The 17367-nt window shown below is 41.4% G+C and overlaps 1 protein-coding gene across 1 annotated transcript in view; it reads right to left on the bottom strand.

Moving 5' to 3' along the window:
- Window positions 1-2519: 2519 nt before the first annotated feature.
- The window catches only part of htr4 (5-hydroxytryptamine receptor 4), a 172193-nt gene continuing 157345 nt past the window's right edge, over window positions 2520-17367 (bottom strand). Inside the window, exon 7 of the mRNA XM_030062068.1 lies at window positions 2520-2611. Coding sequence (XP_029917928.1) covers window positions 2548-2611 — 64 coding nt within the window. The 3' untranslated portion in view covers window positions 2520-2547. The remainder of the gene's footprint in view (window positions 2612-17367) is intronic.

Raw genomic sequence — 17367 nt, 5'->3', positions numbered from 1 at the left:
GTTTAAAAAAAAAAAATCTATTTGAGCTAGACTTCTAATTTCCAAGGAAACAGCTCGGCCCGCTTCGTGCAGAGATATTATCCTTGTTCTCATTCAGACCTCTGAATCTTTTCAGCTTTCTGAAACCTGAAAACAATCAGGGGAAATCGTGCCCGAGCAGCATTGGGAATCAGATTAACACCCAGAGAAGATTAACAAGCAACAAACACTGAGATGGGGGGAAATGAAAAGGATGGAGGAAGCGAGGAATGGAGAGAAGGTAGGGCATGGTAGAGCGTAAGGAAGGAAACAAGATGGAAGCAAATTAAATGATATAAGGATCGACTGAAGGAAAAAAGGAAAGTCAAGTAACTAGCACATTTAAAGACAACAGGAGGTGACCCAAAGTCCTTTACAATTGTGGCAGAAACATTAACAATACAAGTACACATGATTTAAAGAATAATACATAAAAGGCGAAACTAAAATGGAAAACACATAAGAGAAGCTGAATAAAACCAAAAAGAGGTTATAAAAGAATGGATAGCTGTTTTCAAGCCTTCAAGAGATAAAAAAACGCTTAATTTGGTTATGCTGTAAGCTGATAAAAGCTGCCCATCCCAACTTGTTTGTTAAAATTCGGTGAGGTATCAAAGAAGACACCACAATGTGCAAATTTGCAGATAAGGGACCAAGTGCTCAGGCTAGTGACAGAGCAAGGAGGGGTAAATATAATTACTTTGGTTTTGTTTTCATTTAGTTGAAGGAAGTGTCTCGCCATCCAGGATTTAATCTCCCAGATTTAGTCTCCCAGACAATTAAAAGGGTTCTTCAGTGAGCAGTAAGTAAAACTGTGAGTCATCCGCAAAACTGTATGCAGGATACAATACAGAACAGTGTATTTCTCAAAGATGAAGAGGAAGCATGCGTAATGAGAATAAAAGAGGCCCTAAAACTGAACCTTGAGGGATGCCACATTTAATGGGAGCGGGTGGTGAAGAGCAGTTTCCTATTCTGACAGATCCCGATGCAGTAGCTCCCTCTGAAAAAGTGGGACGCCATGCTAGTTTGAGTTGATCCATCATACTCAGTATCAAAGAGCTGTTTTCCCCATTGGATAAATCTATCAGGACACGCCATGGCAGCAACATCAGGAGATGTGTCAGCCACCGCAACGGACATTGTGGCTGTTGCAGCAAGAGTTGTTCCAGCTGGATAAGGGTCCAGTTTTACATGGGAGGGCGGACCATCGGCCAAGGGGACATCAGCAGAGTGCACCGTGGCGTCAGCTGGTCGAATGGCAAAGCGGTTTGAGAGGTTTATGAGCGTGGACGAGGCAGCGACGAGTGCTCCAGTCTTGTCTTGTCCTGATTTCTACCAGGTAGCCTGTGAGCTGGAAGTGGAACAGTTGAAGGGCCGGCAACATGGTGATGGACTCCAGAGGGGGGTATTCATGGTATCCAAGATGGTTGAGCTCATGACTGAGATCATTTTAGATTGTCTGGTTGCAGAAGAGAGACACTTTTTCGTAGTTCATCTGAGAGTTGTCCGATATCCTGCTTGAGGTTGGCAATGTGTCTTTGCTTTTAGGCAGGCCTCACAGGGCATGATATTATTAAACCCGTCGTGATGTTCACTAAACGGTGAATACAACCTTTGGTTTAAACATAAAGGTAAAATGACAAGGATCTATACAGTATATCATAAAAAAAAACATCTTAAAATTGGATAAAATGTCAATTCATGACAGACATTCTGCAGATCAGTTTGGTTAAAGGATGGACTGAGAGAAGAAAGGAAAGAAAAAGTGAATTAAATGGGAAAAGATGTAAGGAAAAACAAGGAAAACGGTGGAAGGAAGAGGGGAAAAATGAAAGAGGATATTGGAAAGAGAACAACAGAAAAAGCAGAAACACATAAACACACACACACACACACACACTTGTGTTGCTGCTGTGAAAACTGAATATCCTGATAATTAAGAAGAAGTTAAAAAAAAAAAAAGAAAACAAATGATGGAGGAAAAATAATAAATTATTCAGTTTTGGCAAAGACTTTTTGCATGGGACTGATATCATGTGACGACCTGTGTCTAATTAATTTAGCCCCAATTTCCAACCGCATGAATGAAAGAATTTCAAATTACTTAGACTCTGATTCACATGGAAGCAACATTTTCCTTGTTGAAAGTTGGAGGGTGATTTGTCATTTTTTTTTACAAATTACTGAGTTACTGCTGGTCCCTGGGTGAAACAAGTCCCGTGTGAACAGGGCAAATGATGTCAAAGGGCATCAGCTTCTTCATAAAAACGAGCATCAGGCGTTAAATCATAAATGCTGTGGCTGCTGTCTTCCTACCAACTGGGAATCTTTATGCAGATTTAACATTATTTGACAGGCACCTCTGTCCTTCTGACAGCTGTGACATTTAACCCACGCCTGGTGTGTATACAGTGTTAAGACAAGGTGGCTGGCAGTGTGTGTGTGTGTGTGTGTGTGTGTGTGTGTGTGTGTGCGAAGCAGCAGACTCACTTGACAGAGCCTTGAGACGCCCTACACACACAGCAGCTAGACAGGCACTGGCCTGGTGTTGCAGAACCAGAGCAGCAGCTTGGAGGCAGAGGAGCAGCCACTGGAGAGACAGGAGGAGGAAGGACGGGCGGGTGGGGGAGGAGGAGGAGGAGGCCACGAAACAGGAAGGAAGAGGAGTCAAAGGAGGAGTGAGAGATGAAAGGTGAGGATGAAAAGGAGCGTGAAGAAGGGAAAGTATGAGAAAGGAAGAAGACAGAGTTTGAAATCATGGAAAGAGGACCGTGAGAGAGACAGAGAAAGAATCCGAGAGACGGAGGAAAATGAGGAAGAAAAAGGGTGAAATGGAAAGTCGACAAATGAGAAATGGATGGAGGATGGAAGAGAGGAAGAGAGAGTCAGAAAGACGAGTGGGAAAGGATGAAGGACAAAAAGGATGAACACACAGAGAGAGAGAGAGAGAGAGAGAGAGAGAGGTACAGGTAGAGAGAGACACAGAGAGGGAAAAACAAGGTTAGTTCACACACAGGAGACTCATTGGACAGAGCAAGACAAGACTGATTGCGTGTGTGTGTGTGTGTGTGTGTGTGTGTGTGTGTGTGTATGTGTGCATGTTTGTCTAGCTAACTGGAGATGTCTGTGTGTTAATTTGGAGAAAAAAACTGAAAGCATCAACATTAATCGTGGTTTTCTCATCATCAGGGCTGCGCTCTCTCTCTCTCTCTCTCTCTCTCTCTCAGTCTCACACACACACACACACACACATGCATGCACACACACAGTATCCATATTAACACACCCCATCAAACTCTCTCTCTCTGTCTTCCTTACATTTGCTCTTTGTTTTACACACACACACACTCCTTTCCTCTTTCTCGCATGCTCTGTCTCTCTCTCTCTCTCTCTCTCTCTCTCTCTCTCTCTCTCTCTCTCTCTCTCTCTCACACACACACACACATAAATCACGTCCACATCAAAACACTGTCAGCGGGTCAGCAGTTAACAGTCTGAAACTTTGACCAAATCTGACATCTAATGAGCTCGACCCCAATCTGTCTGCTGTTGATATGGATCCGGACCGGCGGTGCGGACGTAATAAGCTCCTAAGAAAGTCCAGAGATTAGACGACCGTGGGCAGCAGGCACCGAGATGCGGAAAAACGGAGCGAAATTTTCACAAAATAGCGACTTGGGTCGGGGGACTGACGCTGAACGAAGCCATCGCAGATGAGGAAACATACTGAGACACAAACCAGAGAGTCATTTCTTGATCTCCTGTTGAAAACTGCAAGAAAAACAGAGTTGTGCTCACTAAATATACACAAAACTCCGAAAGAGAAGAAGATGAAGAAGAGAAAAAAAATACTAACTTCTGGGAGGAAAACTTAAAATAAAGGCAACTTAAACACAGACCAGCTGCAGGAAATATTTTTTTATGTAAAAATCCAGCTGCCTTATCAGCCAAAATCACAAAATCAAGCTGCAGATAGAGAAGAGTGTGTCATCAAATTACATTCTGGTGCTGGGTATGGTCCCGTCTTCACACACAAGACAATTAAAATGTTTTTTTGGTCTTTCTGCTTTATTTGATAGTGACAGTAGAGAGAGACAGGGAGGGAGAGAGAGAGAGGAGGGATGACGTGCAGCAGAGGACCTGGGCTCCGATTCCAGGCCGGGACCAGGTGAGCTGCTGGGGCGCCCCGAGACAAATTAAAACTTACAGAAAAAATCTAAACTTATTTCAGAGATCGCTTGAAACGGCACTGAGTCTTTACCGCAGTGGTCTCTGCTGTCACTATCAAACAAAGCAGAAATGCCAAAAAAAAAAAAAAAATCTAAAATTTTCAATGGCCCAACTGTTGTACCACTTTTGGTCCTAAATATCCTAAAATCCATTGCGTGTCGGTGGCATGTTTGCATATTTTCCGTGAAAATGCTGATGTCGCACGCGGCGTTTTATGCCTTAAGTTTGTGGTCTCAACATGCCTTATTTATTAGGCATATCATTTATTCACCCGTTCACTGAATTTATGTATGTGCAACCTTATTTTATATCCTGCTTAATAAATAAATAAATCATACGTGAGGCAAGTAAGTTAAAGACAGATTGAGCCATGCGTCTGTGCAGGGAGGCAACGCTGACCATCCAGCTCGCTCAAGGCAAAAATAGAAATAATAATAATTATAATAATAATAATTTGATTAGTTAAAAGATGCAGGTGTAGATTCAACTTTAAGTCCAACGCTGCATAAAATTGTTCATCATTATCATGTTCCCACCCAACTGTCTTGCAACAATATAATAACTTAAAGGTTGGATATCTGGTGTCTTAATATTGTTTCTTAGCTAAAAAGACAGCCAGTGTGCAGCTTTCTGTTTTGTGACATGACAGCAGAGGTGAGGAGCTTGCTACCTGGAGCTGTTTGCAGTTCAGACTTTTACAACTCTTACCCACTGCTGCCTCCACTGAGCAAACTTTATCGAATTTTGCCATTCCATTATTTTAAAGAAATCAGGATATCACAATTTGGAGAGCGACGCTCGGGTGGCAAGGCGTCCCGTCAGCATGTGTGAAGCGTTAGCTGCAGCTGCTTGGTTCTGTGCTTGTGGCTGAGTGGAGCTGACAGCATCGCACAGAGCTTCCTGTTAGCGTTTTGTCTGTTTGATTTTGTTTATATCCGCAAGACAATGCAGTCCAGACACATTGCACACACACACACACACATGCACGCACACACTTACTCACAGACGGGCCAAAACATACACAGAAATGCAGACATACACACAGGAATGGAGAAATAAATACGGACTTAGAAATAAAAATATGCACATAGACTCAGACACTATCGCTTCCTTCCTGACTCTGACACAGTCAGCGTCTTTCTCACACATATGACTGCACAGAAATGCACACACACTCGCTCAAACGCGCACACACTTATAAATACAGACATACACACATAGATACACTGAAACACAGAAATAACAGCTCTGATAAAGACAAATGGGCACATATACGCACATAAATAGTGGGGACAGTGTGTGTGGCATTGCTTCAGGACCAATGGAACCAAACAGACTAAAGCCACACACACACACACTGAACAGAAGTGTTGGGAAACGGGACAGCCTGACGAGGTCAAATACCTCTCTGTCAGATGAGAAGGACGAGGGATGGAAAACAGTTGAAGAAAAGAGAGACGAGGGAAGTCAGACGAAAGGAGGGAAAACAAGGAGAAGGACACATGTTGAGGAATAGGAAGTTTTTCACTTTGACAGAGCTAGGCTAATGATTCCCATAGACTTCAAGTCTTTATGCTAAGCTACAACAAAATCAAAGGAGCCTAACCAAAGGACGTGCAGAGGTGAAAACGGTGTTGAACAGTCTGGGGAAGTCTCCAAACGAGTACGTCGGCCAAAATGTCGGACTATTCCTTTAAGAATCGATAACAGGAAACAGAGAGTACACCGAGTATTTTTACAGACCGTACAGCTGGACAGCTCGGTCCAAAACAAAACACAAAACGTCCTGTTCCTGCCGCCGTAACATCCCGCAGCCAAACACCGAGCGATGAAATATGGCTTAATATATTCGACTGTGTTCGTTTGTTACAGCGTCTGAGTTTATTCTGATAGCACACCCGCTCCGAAAGTGTTTTCTTAGCATTACCGAGCGTGAGCGTCTGCCAAAGTAACGGCAGTAAGAGTGTGTGTGTGTGTGTGTGTGTGTTGGCTCCAGTTATCGCCCCATACAGCTCCCTTATTAGCCTTAGAGGTGATGCATGAACCTCCTGTTAGTCTAAGACAAGACGCCATGCAGCGACAGGGTTCACGAGGTCCTCACCCCCACTGTGTGTGTGTGTGTGTGTGTGTGTGTGTGTGGCCTATATGTGCATGCACTTACCCATATTTGTTGCCACTACGTCTCCTATTCCCCACATACGGGATAACCAGCCCATGCGTGACATAATATATGTGTGTATGCTGTACTTCTGTATGTGTTTCCAGCACACCTCTGTCTCCTGCTCCCGCCACATAAACACAGCCGCAGGAGGCTGAGTAGCCGGCGTACTTTCAGCCAAGCATAATGTTTGCAGCATGAGAGGCCGCGCTGAATAATGAAGAGGGTTTTGTTGTTTGTTCCTCCACTTTTAGCCTGTAAAAAAACCCCACCTGCTGTGTGTGATAGCATTTCTGCATCTGCTGCACACCTCGGAGGACTAAAGAAGAAAAAAAAAAAAAAAAAATACTCTTACACTGCTATTTCTCATCAAACTGCAATATTCAGTTCATTGCAGGAGTTGGTTTGTGACCAAGTGTTGTAATTTACTTTTGAGTTTGAGTGTTCCCTCTTTGCCAAAACCTGAAAATGTACTTCCTCTTCAGGTAGCGATTTGCCGAATGACTTGCAATATTCCAGTGAACCTTCTTCAGCACTACTCATGCATGCAAACACTGGCGCCTTATGTTTTAAAGGAAAAAAATCCACCCTCACATACCCATACATTGTGAGATATTACAGGTTTGTTGTGTTCTTTCCGAGAAACACTGTGTGATTTAGCTGTTCAGTGGAGCCTCTTTTCCCACAGCCCGGAAATCCTTCTGACAACTTGTTGCAGTCAATCGGACGTGGGCCCGTGGGAATATAAATATAAATATAACAAGCTTGTCAAGGGCCTCGTTTGTGAACACCGGGGTGTGTCTTTGATCTCGGTCACGGCTTTTGGTCACCATTCACCATTCCGTGACGCCGCACCGCTTTCTTCGTCTATCTGCTGCTCCTGTGGTGCAGAAATGGGTCTCTGTCCTCCTCTGAGATGGATTTCGCCCTGTATGATTGTTGAATGTTGGTGCAAAATGCTCCAGGAAGAAGCAGATAGAGAAGAGTGAAATATACCGCATGGAAACTTATTTTGCAAAGGAATGGTTTTGTTTTTCAGTGCCCTTTGACACCGGCATCAACCTAAGACAAGCATGCTTTGACAGGTTATACCAACCCTACTTCCTAAATATTACACCGTCATACAGCCAAACTGCATTCTTACTCACTTCATTTGAAGTCTGCACCAGAAGGCGGGCAGCGTTGCAGACAGGTACAAGCAGCACAAATAAAAACAGCACAAGTACAACAATTACAACAATTGTTTATATTTATATATTTATATAGGCTGTTTATATTTTTCTTTATATGTTTATATTTATTGTTTATATATATATTTTGTATTTATTATACACATACTACTTATATACATAGGCTGTTTATTTATATTATATATATATATATATATATATATATACATATATATATATACGATTTATATTTACATACACTGTTTATATTTATTTATATATACTGTTTATAGTTATACATGCTGTTTATATTCACGCATATTGTTTATATATACTGTTTATACTTACATTCTATATTCTATATATACTTATATTCTATATTTACACTTCTTTTTTTACCTTGCTTTATTTATTTATTTAGGCTTATACCGGGACCTGAGTGCTAATTTCGTACCACTAACATGTAAATGTGAGCTGGTATGACAATAAAGTTCCTTGAATCCTTGAATGCTTGAATCCTATAATATACAGTAAAACCCTGTAGTTTGCGGTGCACAATAAGCTGAGCAACAAATTAAAAGCAGGCATCCTCACGACGAAATTGAACTGAGCGATTGACATAAAAACAAATTTAAACCGATGCAATTCAATTTGATTTTCATTGTAATTACTTGTGCTGCCTTCACGGCGTGCTGTTAATTTTATTATTTACCCGTACGGTTTTCCTTGCTGCTGCAGCCGCCCGGTTTCCCTTCAGGGAAATCATTTAAAGTTTAATCTCATTTGACTCCTGATGCCGAGGACGGGTTTAGGGGAGAAACCGTCGTCGCTGAGTGCGATCGTGTCTCTGTAGCTGCAGTGAATCTGACAGTCCAAATAATATAAGCCCTCATGTTGCGTTCAATATTCACAGGCTGCCTTTGAGAATCATGTCGGTTTAGATTTGATTCACACAGAAAAGGTCAAAATGCACTGAGGAGGGGAAAAAAACTTCATCATGCAGCTGCACTAATTCATTTTTTATTTCATTTTATTGTTTTTAATGTATTTATTGCCCTATTAATCAATATACTTCTGCCTTTACTGCTAATTTCTTGTTAGCGATCAATAGTGTGTTTAATCATATCTCATTTGTTTCTATATCACTTTGTAGCTTAACTGAAGAAGCTCCAATATGTGAACTCTGTTTCAATGAGATGATAAAACTAAATGAGCTAATTATCTATCCAACATAAGATAAGTTAAGTTAATTCGCTCTGCAAAACAATTAACTTTGTTTTTAATTAGTGAGAGAGAGGGAGAGAGAGAGAGAGAGAGAGAGAGAGAGAGAGAGAGAGAGGCTGCATAATGCCATTCTCAACTCAGACACCATGCACTCAGGGCAATATAGCCTACATGATGAGATTTATGAGGGAAGAAAATATGATACTGGTATGAAAAAATGCTAAAAAGTTACATTTGAACGTGACATTTCAAAGTGATTTTTAAAAAGAATGTACAAAAGTGACACTGAGTGACGTTATAAAGCAAAGCGATGTTGATTAACATTACAAAGAGATATTTAAAAGTGATATTTACAAAAGACAATGAGCAATTTTTAAAACCAGTTGGTATTCAAAAACATTTAAAAAGTGACAGCAAAAAGTGATTTTGGAATGAAACGCTATAAAGTCACATTATATTTGGGAGATTTATTTTTCACTACGAGCCGCAGGTTACCTCTCTTCGCTGCGATGCAAATTTCACTGCTTCACTTCTACACTTGACTGCAGAAGAACTGAAACACATTCTATCTACGCTTTTTCAGTGTCAGAGTGTCAGAAATAACTATAAAAATAAAATAAACTTTCAACTTTTAACTTTATAACAAATAAAACTGAAAGTTGAAAGTTGATTAAAGTCACTCTAATATAAATCATGTTGATTGTCATTTACACGGCTGGAGCAGAGGTCGCGCCAGACTTTTTTGTTGTCTGTCATTTTGACTGACAGTGTCATAAAAATCCTGTCATAATCTATTTTTACCAGTCACTTTAATTTTTTAAATGATAAGAAGGACATATCCAATAGCATTTCTTTTTCATTCATTTTTAATTAATATTCAGTCCAAAGTTAGCTGAACAGAAAATCCAAACCGTATCCATTTAAAGAAACTTCTGACACTCAACTGCCGTGACATTTTGTATGCGGCAAATTTCATCATATAACATATATACATTATCTGAAATATTAACTATCTTGTAACTATCTATTGCTACATTGCCCATTCTGCTCTATCCAAGCTCATCGCCATTTATTCTTATTAAGCCTGCAATTAAACTAAAACCGCCTTGATTTATTTTGCTTTTTATGGTTGTAGAATTGTCAGAATTGTGCAATGACTGAGTGCTTTTGCACACCATCGGAAAGCTCCGGTTCTCTGCTCTCAGAAACTGTCGGATTTTTCTTTGATCGCACCATGGGTTCAGGAGTTACGGTATGAGAAGCTCTTATTACAAACAAGTGACACACCGGGGATTCTTCTGTTACTGGACGGTCAAAGTGTCAGTAGTCCTACGGAGTTACCGTAATGGCACGGTATATAGGCACAAAGCTCCGTTTCTCCAGTTCCCGACATTTTTTTTTTTAAAGTTCCTGTATGTCATAAACGGTCTAGGAGATATCGATATGTAAAGTAGGCATGCTGAATCCTGTCGGCGCCGACATCATCGGTGTAAGAGACGTCTTTGCTGTCTTCCCCGGGCTTCATGAACCTGCGGTCCATCCTGTGGGTTGCAGTGCGTCACATAGACATACCGGTATATGTCTATGTGCGTCACGGAAGGCTAACGAGGCTCACTTTCGACACCACATGGAGCGCCTGATTGTCAACACCCAAGTCCCGCCCCAGCCCTACTTCTGATTGGCTAGTAGGCCTATTGTTAATGTGGCTGAGAACGAAAGCTGTGCTTCTATTGGATCCAGAGAAATGTCTGTTAGATAAAGCTGGCCGAACCCTCTTTTTTTTTCCGCACTCACACCGGTATGCCGGAGATCTGGCACGGCGCCGGACTGCTATCAGCCCTGTCATTGCCGCCAAGTGGTCAGGGGTGTGAATTGCAATCTGTCAAAATGACAGATGGCCTTCAGATTTTTCCGTCACCGTTTAAAAAAACCCGTCAATGACGGAAAATATTCGGTTAACGCGACCTCTGGGCTGGAGAGTGTGAACCGACACAAACACTCACACACACACTGCATTTACGTCTCAAATGCCGGACTCTCCTGTCCTCCTGTTATTCTGTGTTTTCCATTCCTTTCCTTTCTTTCATCCTTTCCTTTCCTTTCCTTTCCTTTCGTTTGTCTTGCAGTGAAAAATTGCTTCTTGCTTGCAGTTTATTCTCTCAGCACCTGACAAGTTTCAGATATATGGTTTAGATGAGACTATAAACACTGCAGATGTGCATGTGTGTATGTGTGTGTGTGTGTGTGTGTGTGTGTGTGTGTGTGTGTGTGTGTGTGTGTATAAAAGAGCTTGTTATTATGGCTGATGTGTCATGCTTTACTGGGCCGGTATTAACGAGCTGATGCATCATATTCAACCTGTGTATTAACCGAACGCCTGTCGCTTCAGGCCTCTCTTCAGGCTTCACGCTTAACATCTTTGTTCATTCACAAAATACACTGTGATTTACGGTGAGCCTCTGCGCAACCTCTCGCCTGTGTGTGTGTGTGTGTGTGTGTGCCACAAAGTCCATTATCTTTGGTGCTTAATGCTCATTACTGTGTTTTTTTTTTTTTTTCTCCAGCACTGCACATCCCAGAGGTCACCTGTCAATCAAACAGAGTGGGCTGGGCTGTATCACTGCTCATGCAAACTACCTGGCAAGGAAAGTTGATTTGTACAGCACCTTTCAACACACGGCTCTTCATAAGGCTTTACATGAAATTTAAGAAAACATAAAAACAAATAAAAAAAAAAAAAACACAGTTAAATTAAAGTCGGTCGCCACACTTTTAAGCGAAAACTTGCCATTTATAAATCAGCATCGAGGTCTCTGAAGCCACGAGAACGACAGAGCTTCCTTTTGCCGACGGACACAGATTCACCTCGAACCATGCCACAGCGCCACCAACAGGCCAGCAGGGTAAAAAGTTTTCACGCTCAATATCTCAGACACAGCTGGGTCAAATTTGATGAGCCTTTGGGGAATGATGCATTCTTAAGGCGCATTTATACTCAACATCAAATACGGACACAGAGCCTTCTGTCCATACTCTGCATTCCTTTCATTCGTGTTTGTGCACATTTTCAGGAAGCCTCCAGATACGGACAAAACGGAGCGGTGTGAGCGGAAATCGCATGGAGCAATGTAGCTGACAGTTCAAGAGAGACCGGTCTACGAGCAAGACTCGAAGAAGAAATTTTAAAAAATGATAAAATGAGAGAAAAGAGTTCTCTGTCCTCATGTCGTGATGTGTTTAATGACCTCACAGACTCTATAATGCTTTTTCCTCTTTGCAATTTGTTGTCGTCAGAAACTTTTGACTCGGAGCTGCCCTCTAGTGGAATCTTGCTGCACATCCATGCCAACAGAAGGGACGCATAAAGGTATGTGGGCGGTGATGGTTGCACTTTTTTTCATTTATGCTCCCCTTACATATTTTTGTATGTAAGGGGAGCATTGATGTCTACCATCCACAACTTGAATCTGACTCACTCACCACAGCGCCACCAACAAGCCAAAAACACCTCAAGCTTTCAGCATCAAAGTCTCAGACGTCATACATATTAATACATAAATAAATAAGCAAAAATGACACCCAAGGTGACTTACACCAGTTGTAGAGGGCGTCATGGTGATGGTTCAGCAAAATCATTTTTCATGCATCCCGTCTTTGCCAAGATCCAAGATTCTTATCACACATTATCTTTTTGCTCTGTTTGTCCATGACCCCGCACACAGGTGAGCACGTCCGGCTTCATTCAAAGGTGAAGGCGAAGCGCTCCAATGTGGCGATGCGAAAAATGTTTTTCTAATTAGTATTTATTATTTATTGTATTCAGAATCATAAATCAATCATTTTCTACGATCTCTACGCACCTCATCAGCTTTTTGTATCGCTGTGGAGGAGCCGGCGTGCAGGCCATCTGACAGCTGAAGAGAAATTGATGAGTTGTATATAGCGCACGGGCCGCATTTAAGATGTATAGATTTTGTGGATCCAATCACACAACGTGTCTGTTGAGACAAAGGTCAAGGTGTGTGTGTGTGTGTGTGTGTGTGTGTGTGTGTACTTTTGTCCTTCAACATCCTTGCTTACATAACACATTAAGAGTTAAAACCATATTCCAGGGTGTCCATGGTGTAAAAGATGTATAAACGCTGCGTACGCACAGAAACATGCATATGCTGTTTTCTACACAGAGTTTTGGCTGCCGGCTGGTAGAAAATAACATAAAAGTGAGAATTTATGCAACTTTACTGTTGTAACTTTATTATTTCGATATACTAAATGTCCTTCATATCCAATTTCATTGTACATGTATGATTTTATACAAGCCTCTTTATCTATTTTTTAATTATTATTTTATTTATGAGTGAGAATATGTCTGTTGCACTGTGTCACACATTACCCAGATGGATTGATGATTAGATTTATTTAGTGGTACATGTGTGATCAATTAATAGTCATTATGATGAACAGCAACAGGTATTTATATGGAAATGATGTAATTAGTGGTGTGTCAACCCTCATTTATGGCTAATTGTGAGAGCATGCATTAGGCAAAAATTACACAAAGACTGACATTTATTAAACAGATCTGTGTGTACGCACGGCTTTATAAAGGTAACGCAAACAATATGTCTGCATTTCCGTGGAGTTTCTGTGCATAAGTCAGATTTTTTTTTTTTTTCCATGACCTCCACGTTTTAGTCCTTTCTGCTTTATTTACTTTTGTGATAAAAATGTTTTACAGCCTGGTTTCCAAAATGGTTGGACTGAAATTCACCATTTAATGCAACAAATGTGTGAAAAATGTTGTTCACTACTTTCTTGTGGTGACTAATCAGTAAAATTCCTTGATTTTCTCCAGAGAATTGATCAAATCCCCTGACTTTCCTTGTCAGGGTACACGCCTGAAAATTTCATGATTTTCTGATGCCCCGGTATTGTGTTATTCAGAAAGTAAAAACACAGCTTGCATGAAAATGAAGCTAATCTCTACCAGAGTATTGCTTTGAATTCCTGAACTGGCTAATATGTGGAGATAAACCGAAGCTCTTGAGAGGCCATATGCAAAATAGATTCAACCTGGATTAAAAACCAAGTCCTTTAAAATCTGTAACTAAATTCAGATACGTGGGCTCGTGTTGATTTGAATCCCTTTGGGAAGGAAAATGCCTTCGAGCAAGTCAAGGTAACCCCCTCTGGAAAACCGCTACCTGGATAAATTAAAGTTTTAAAAATATCTGTCAGCATGCCTCCTCAAATGTTTAGTCTCTTTCATACTTCTACACAATCCAGTTTATTGTTAATTTTTAATGTGCCAAGCTCCACCTGGTCAGCCCCTCTCACTGCGTGGTTTTGCAAAGCTTAACATACTGTTTGGTGGATGCTTTTATCCCGCACGCCTTAATCCCTATTTACATGGGACAAGCACTTTGTGCCAACCTCACGTAATTAATGTATTTTCCCCTCAGCCTCTGTGTTAACTGAGAGTCATTTGCACAAAATAATGATATTTGCTGAAATCACCAGTGGCTGTGTAAGGTCAAGGGCTTACAATTTGCCACTTACTCATTTATCAAAGCAGCACTTCATGTTTGCATTGAAAATATGTTTAACTAGATTCAAAACTCTCTTCTTTTTTTTTTTCTCAATGACAGCAGGGAAACAATTATCACATGTCTGTAAGAAGACAAAGAAAGAAAAGACATTGCACATTAGAAACAAACTGTGGCTATAATTGATGCGAGACTTTGTTCATGATTAGTTGTCCCAGAGCTCCAGTATCTTCATCAAAATGTGGGAGGTAATATGTGCTGGAATTTTTTTTTTTTTACTGTTGATCACCAATAATCTTCTATGATTATTAAAAATCATCTGATGTCCCCAGGTAATGTTTATTCCATGCAAACGGGGCTTTATGGCATCATGAGATGATTCACCCTCAACCCTGGTAGTGTTATTACCATACTTTACCCACTGAGCTATGCAGAACTGCAGCATCAACTTTTCACACAATAGCCATAATTGTACTGATTGATAATAGATAATAATCCATGGCTAATTATTAAAAGAGAGGTGGGCTTGATTTAGGCAATGGTCTCCAAGAAATAAGGGATTACCTTGGCTTGCTTAAGCCCCCATCTCTGATAATAATGAATAAACCCTGGATTTTATTTTGCTGCAAGGAGTCTAACTCTGTTCATATGCAAACAGTATCCCCTATTCCTTCTCCATCCCTGTAAAACAAGTAAAATTGGAGAAAATAATCAGGCATTCTCTCCTCAAGCTGTGCTTTGAAGTTCAGCCTCTTAACTCAGGCGTCTCATGCTGTACCTGGACCCTTCAGCCGGGCCCTGTGTCCATCAGCGCAGCAGTAACAGGCTTCATCATTTGTGGTGGGAGAAGGCATCGCTAATAGATGTGAGTAATGTGACCTTTTCCCCTGGGCAGGGGCTTCCAGTCTCTCCACAGCCAATGATTAGCTGTGTAACAGGGGCCACAGAGGGTCAAACGAGAACAAATTCCAATCAATTTGTGGAAACTGGGCGAACAAAGCGGACGGCGCTTTTGAACGTTCAATAGCTGGAATGTTTCCCAGAGTGAGGGAGTGCTGTGAGTCGCAGCGTGTCCTTGGACGGCCACTGTGGTGAGTCATGTACACATGAGCATGGAAGCCAGCATGCAGATTCAAATGCAGGCACACATTTATATATACATACACACACACACACCAGCAAATCTCCATGCATGCGTACCGTACATATGCGAACACACAGATTCAGACAAATAAATGCACACACAAATGTACACAGAAAATCATGCACTACTGTACACATCACCTTTAATCTCACTGAATCTCTTTTTATGTGCTCTTTCTTCCTCACACAAGTCCGTGTCTTGTTATTTTCCTGCCCTGACACTCTTCTCATTGTCCTGTCTGAGCTGCCGAGGAGGATCAGCCATCATTTCCTCGGATAATTAGTCTTTACAAAATATAAAGCCAGCACACCAAGGGCCTAAATTCAACGCACTCTGCACTTATTTATGAGCCGGCTTCAATTATGATTTGACTTTCAGCGAGGCATTCTGAAAATAGACTTTGGAGAGGTACGGGCTGTACGTCTGAAAGTCAATGATCCTCACGTGCAGCAAAATGAAATACTGCAAAGTGACACACGGAAATTAAGCGCAGACTACAAATGAGTGATACAAATAGACCTTGCACTAAGTAACTGCCGCAAGTCTTAAAGGCAATTGGTTGCTGTGCGTATTATTGAAAATCAAAGTTATCACCGTGTGTCCTCATAAGCGAACTCATGCACACAATAACACAGCTTGCTCTTTCTGTCTCGCACACCCAATATGGTGCCCATTTGATCAGAAAGCAATTTCATCACACGAACAACTATGTGAGATACAAGATCGACAATTACAACTCGACTAAATTGCAAATGCACGCGGGTTTGTGACGAAGTGCAGCAGCCAGCAGCATCAGAAGAGAGAGAAGATGACCTCATCTGGACACCGATAATATATTTAATCTGATTTCAGCGATTACAGTGCACACATTTCATTCGCAAATTATAGATTTTTAGGAACGTCCCTGCTAAAAATGCAGTAGCAAAACTAATCATGATCAATTTCCACAAGCTTCTTTATCCACCTTTTACCCGATATGGTCACCTTTATCCTGCATGAGGTGGATCCACTGGAAACTGGGTCTCTGTGGATGATTATAGTGTAATATCATTTCAAAATTGGGCCATTTATGTCTGCCAGATTCAAGTTATTTTCACTGATTTTATGTTTGTCTGCTGGAAGTGTTTCCCACGGAGTTCAGTTTCAACGCCACCTAACACACAGCTGATGTAACATTTATTGCAGCATGAGACGGTCTATCACGGTATTCATTCCTGCTTTTATTTACACTGAACCTTTTCTCTGGCTTGACGTCTTCACTGAGCCTGCTCTGCGTTTTCCCTGGTTTGATGCTCCGTATAAAGACAACTATCATGACATGACTTGCACTGCAATATTTAGAAACCCCACAAATTTATGCTTTCACTGCTTCCAGATAACCCAGGTTTCTCTCAGGAAATATTAACCTCTTATCCGACTCCTGCGCCTGTGAGTCAAAGAATGTCACCAAACTGTGACATTTTAAAAGCCATTATACAGGCCCCCGATTTGCGCCTCCATTGCTGAATGCCACCCCGCCTGCTCCCAGCTGCAGTGTTTTCATATAATCAGCGGTGGGCGAAAGGTTAGAGAAGCCAGCTTGTCCCTATAAAATTGCCAGTTGAAACCTCAGACCGCCCATTACAATTTGCACAGTTTGGGTGAATGACTAACGCACGCCCCAGTTTCCACAACCACCAGTCCCAGCGCCCTTTAGCAAGGCACCTCAGCGATAGCTTTTCCAGAGCTGCTTCATTCAAACCTTGTTGAGTCGGGAGGGATTTACAGCTGGACTAAAGTTACTGTTTTATCGCACAGACCCCCATAGTCTCAAAACAGATTTATGAAACCACTTGTTGAAGCCTTTCTAATGCTCGATACCTGCAGTTAGCCACC

The sequence above is a fragment of the Myripristis murdjan genome, chromosome 10 (assembly GCF_902150065.1).
Source record: "Myripristis murdjan chromosome 10, fMyrMur1.1, whole genome shotgun sequence".
Taxonomy (NCBI): domain Eukaryota; kingdom Metazoa; phylum Chordata; class Actinopteri; order Holocentriformes; family Holocentridae; genus Myripristis; species Myripristis murdjan.
Note: the sequence above shows the minus strand (reverse complement) of the source record. Positions and strands in the feature narration are given on the sequence as shown.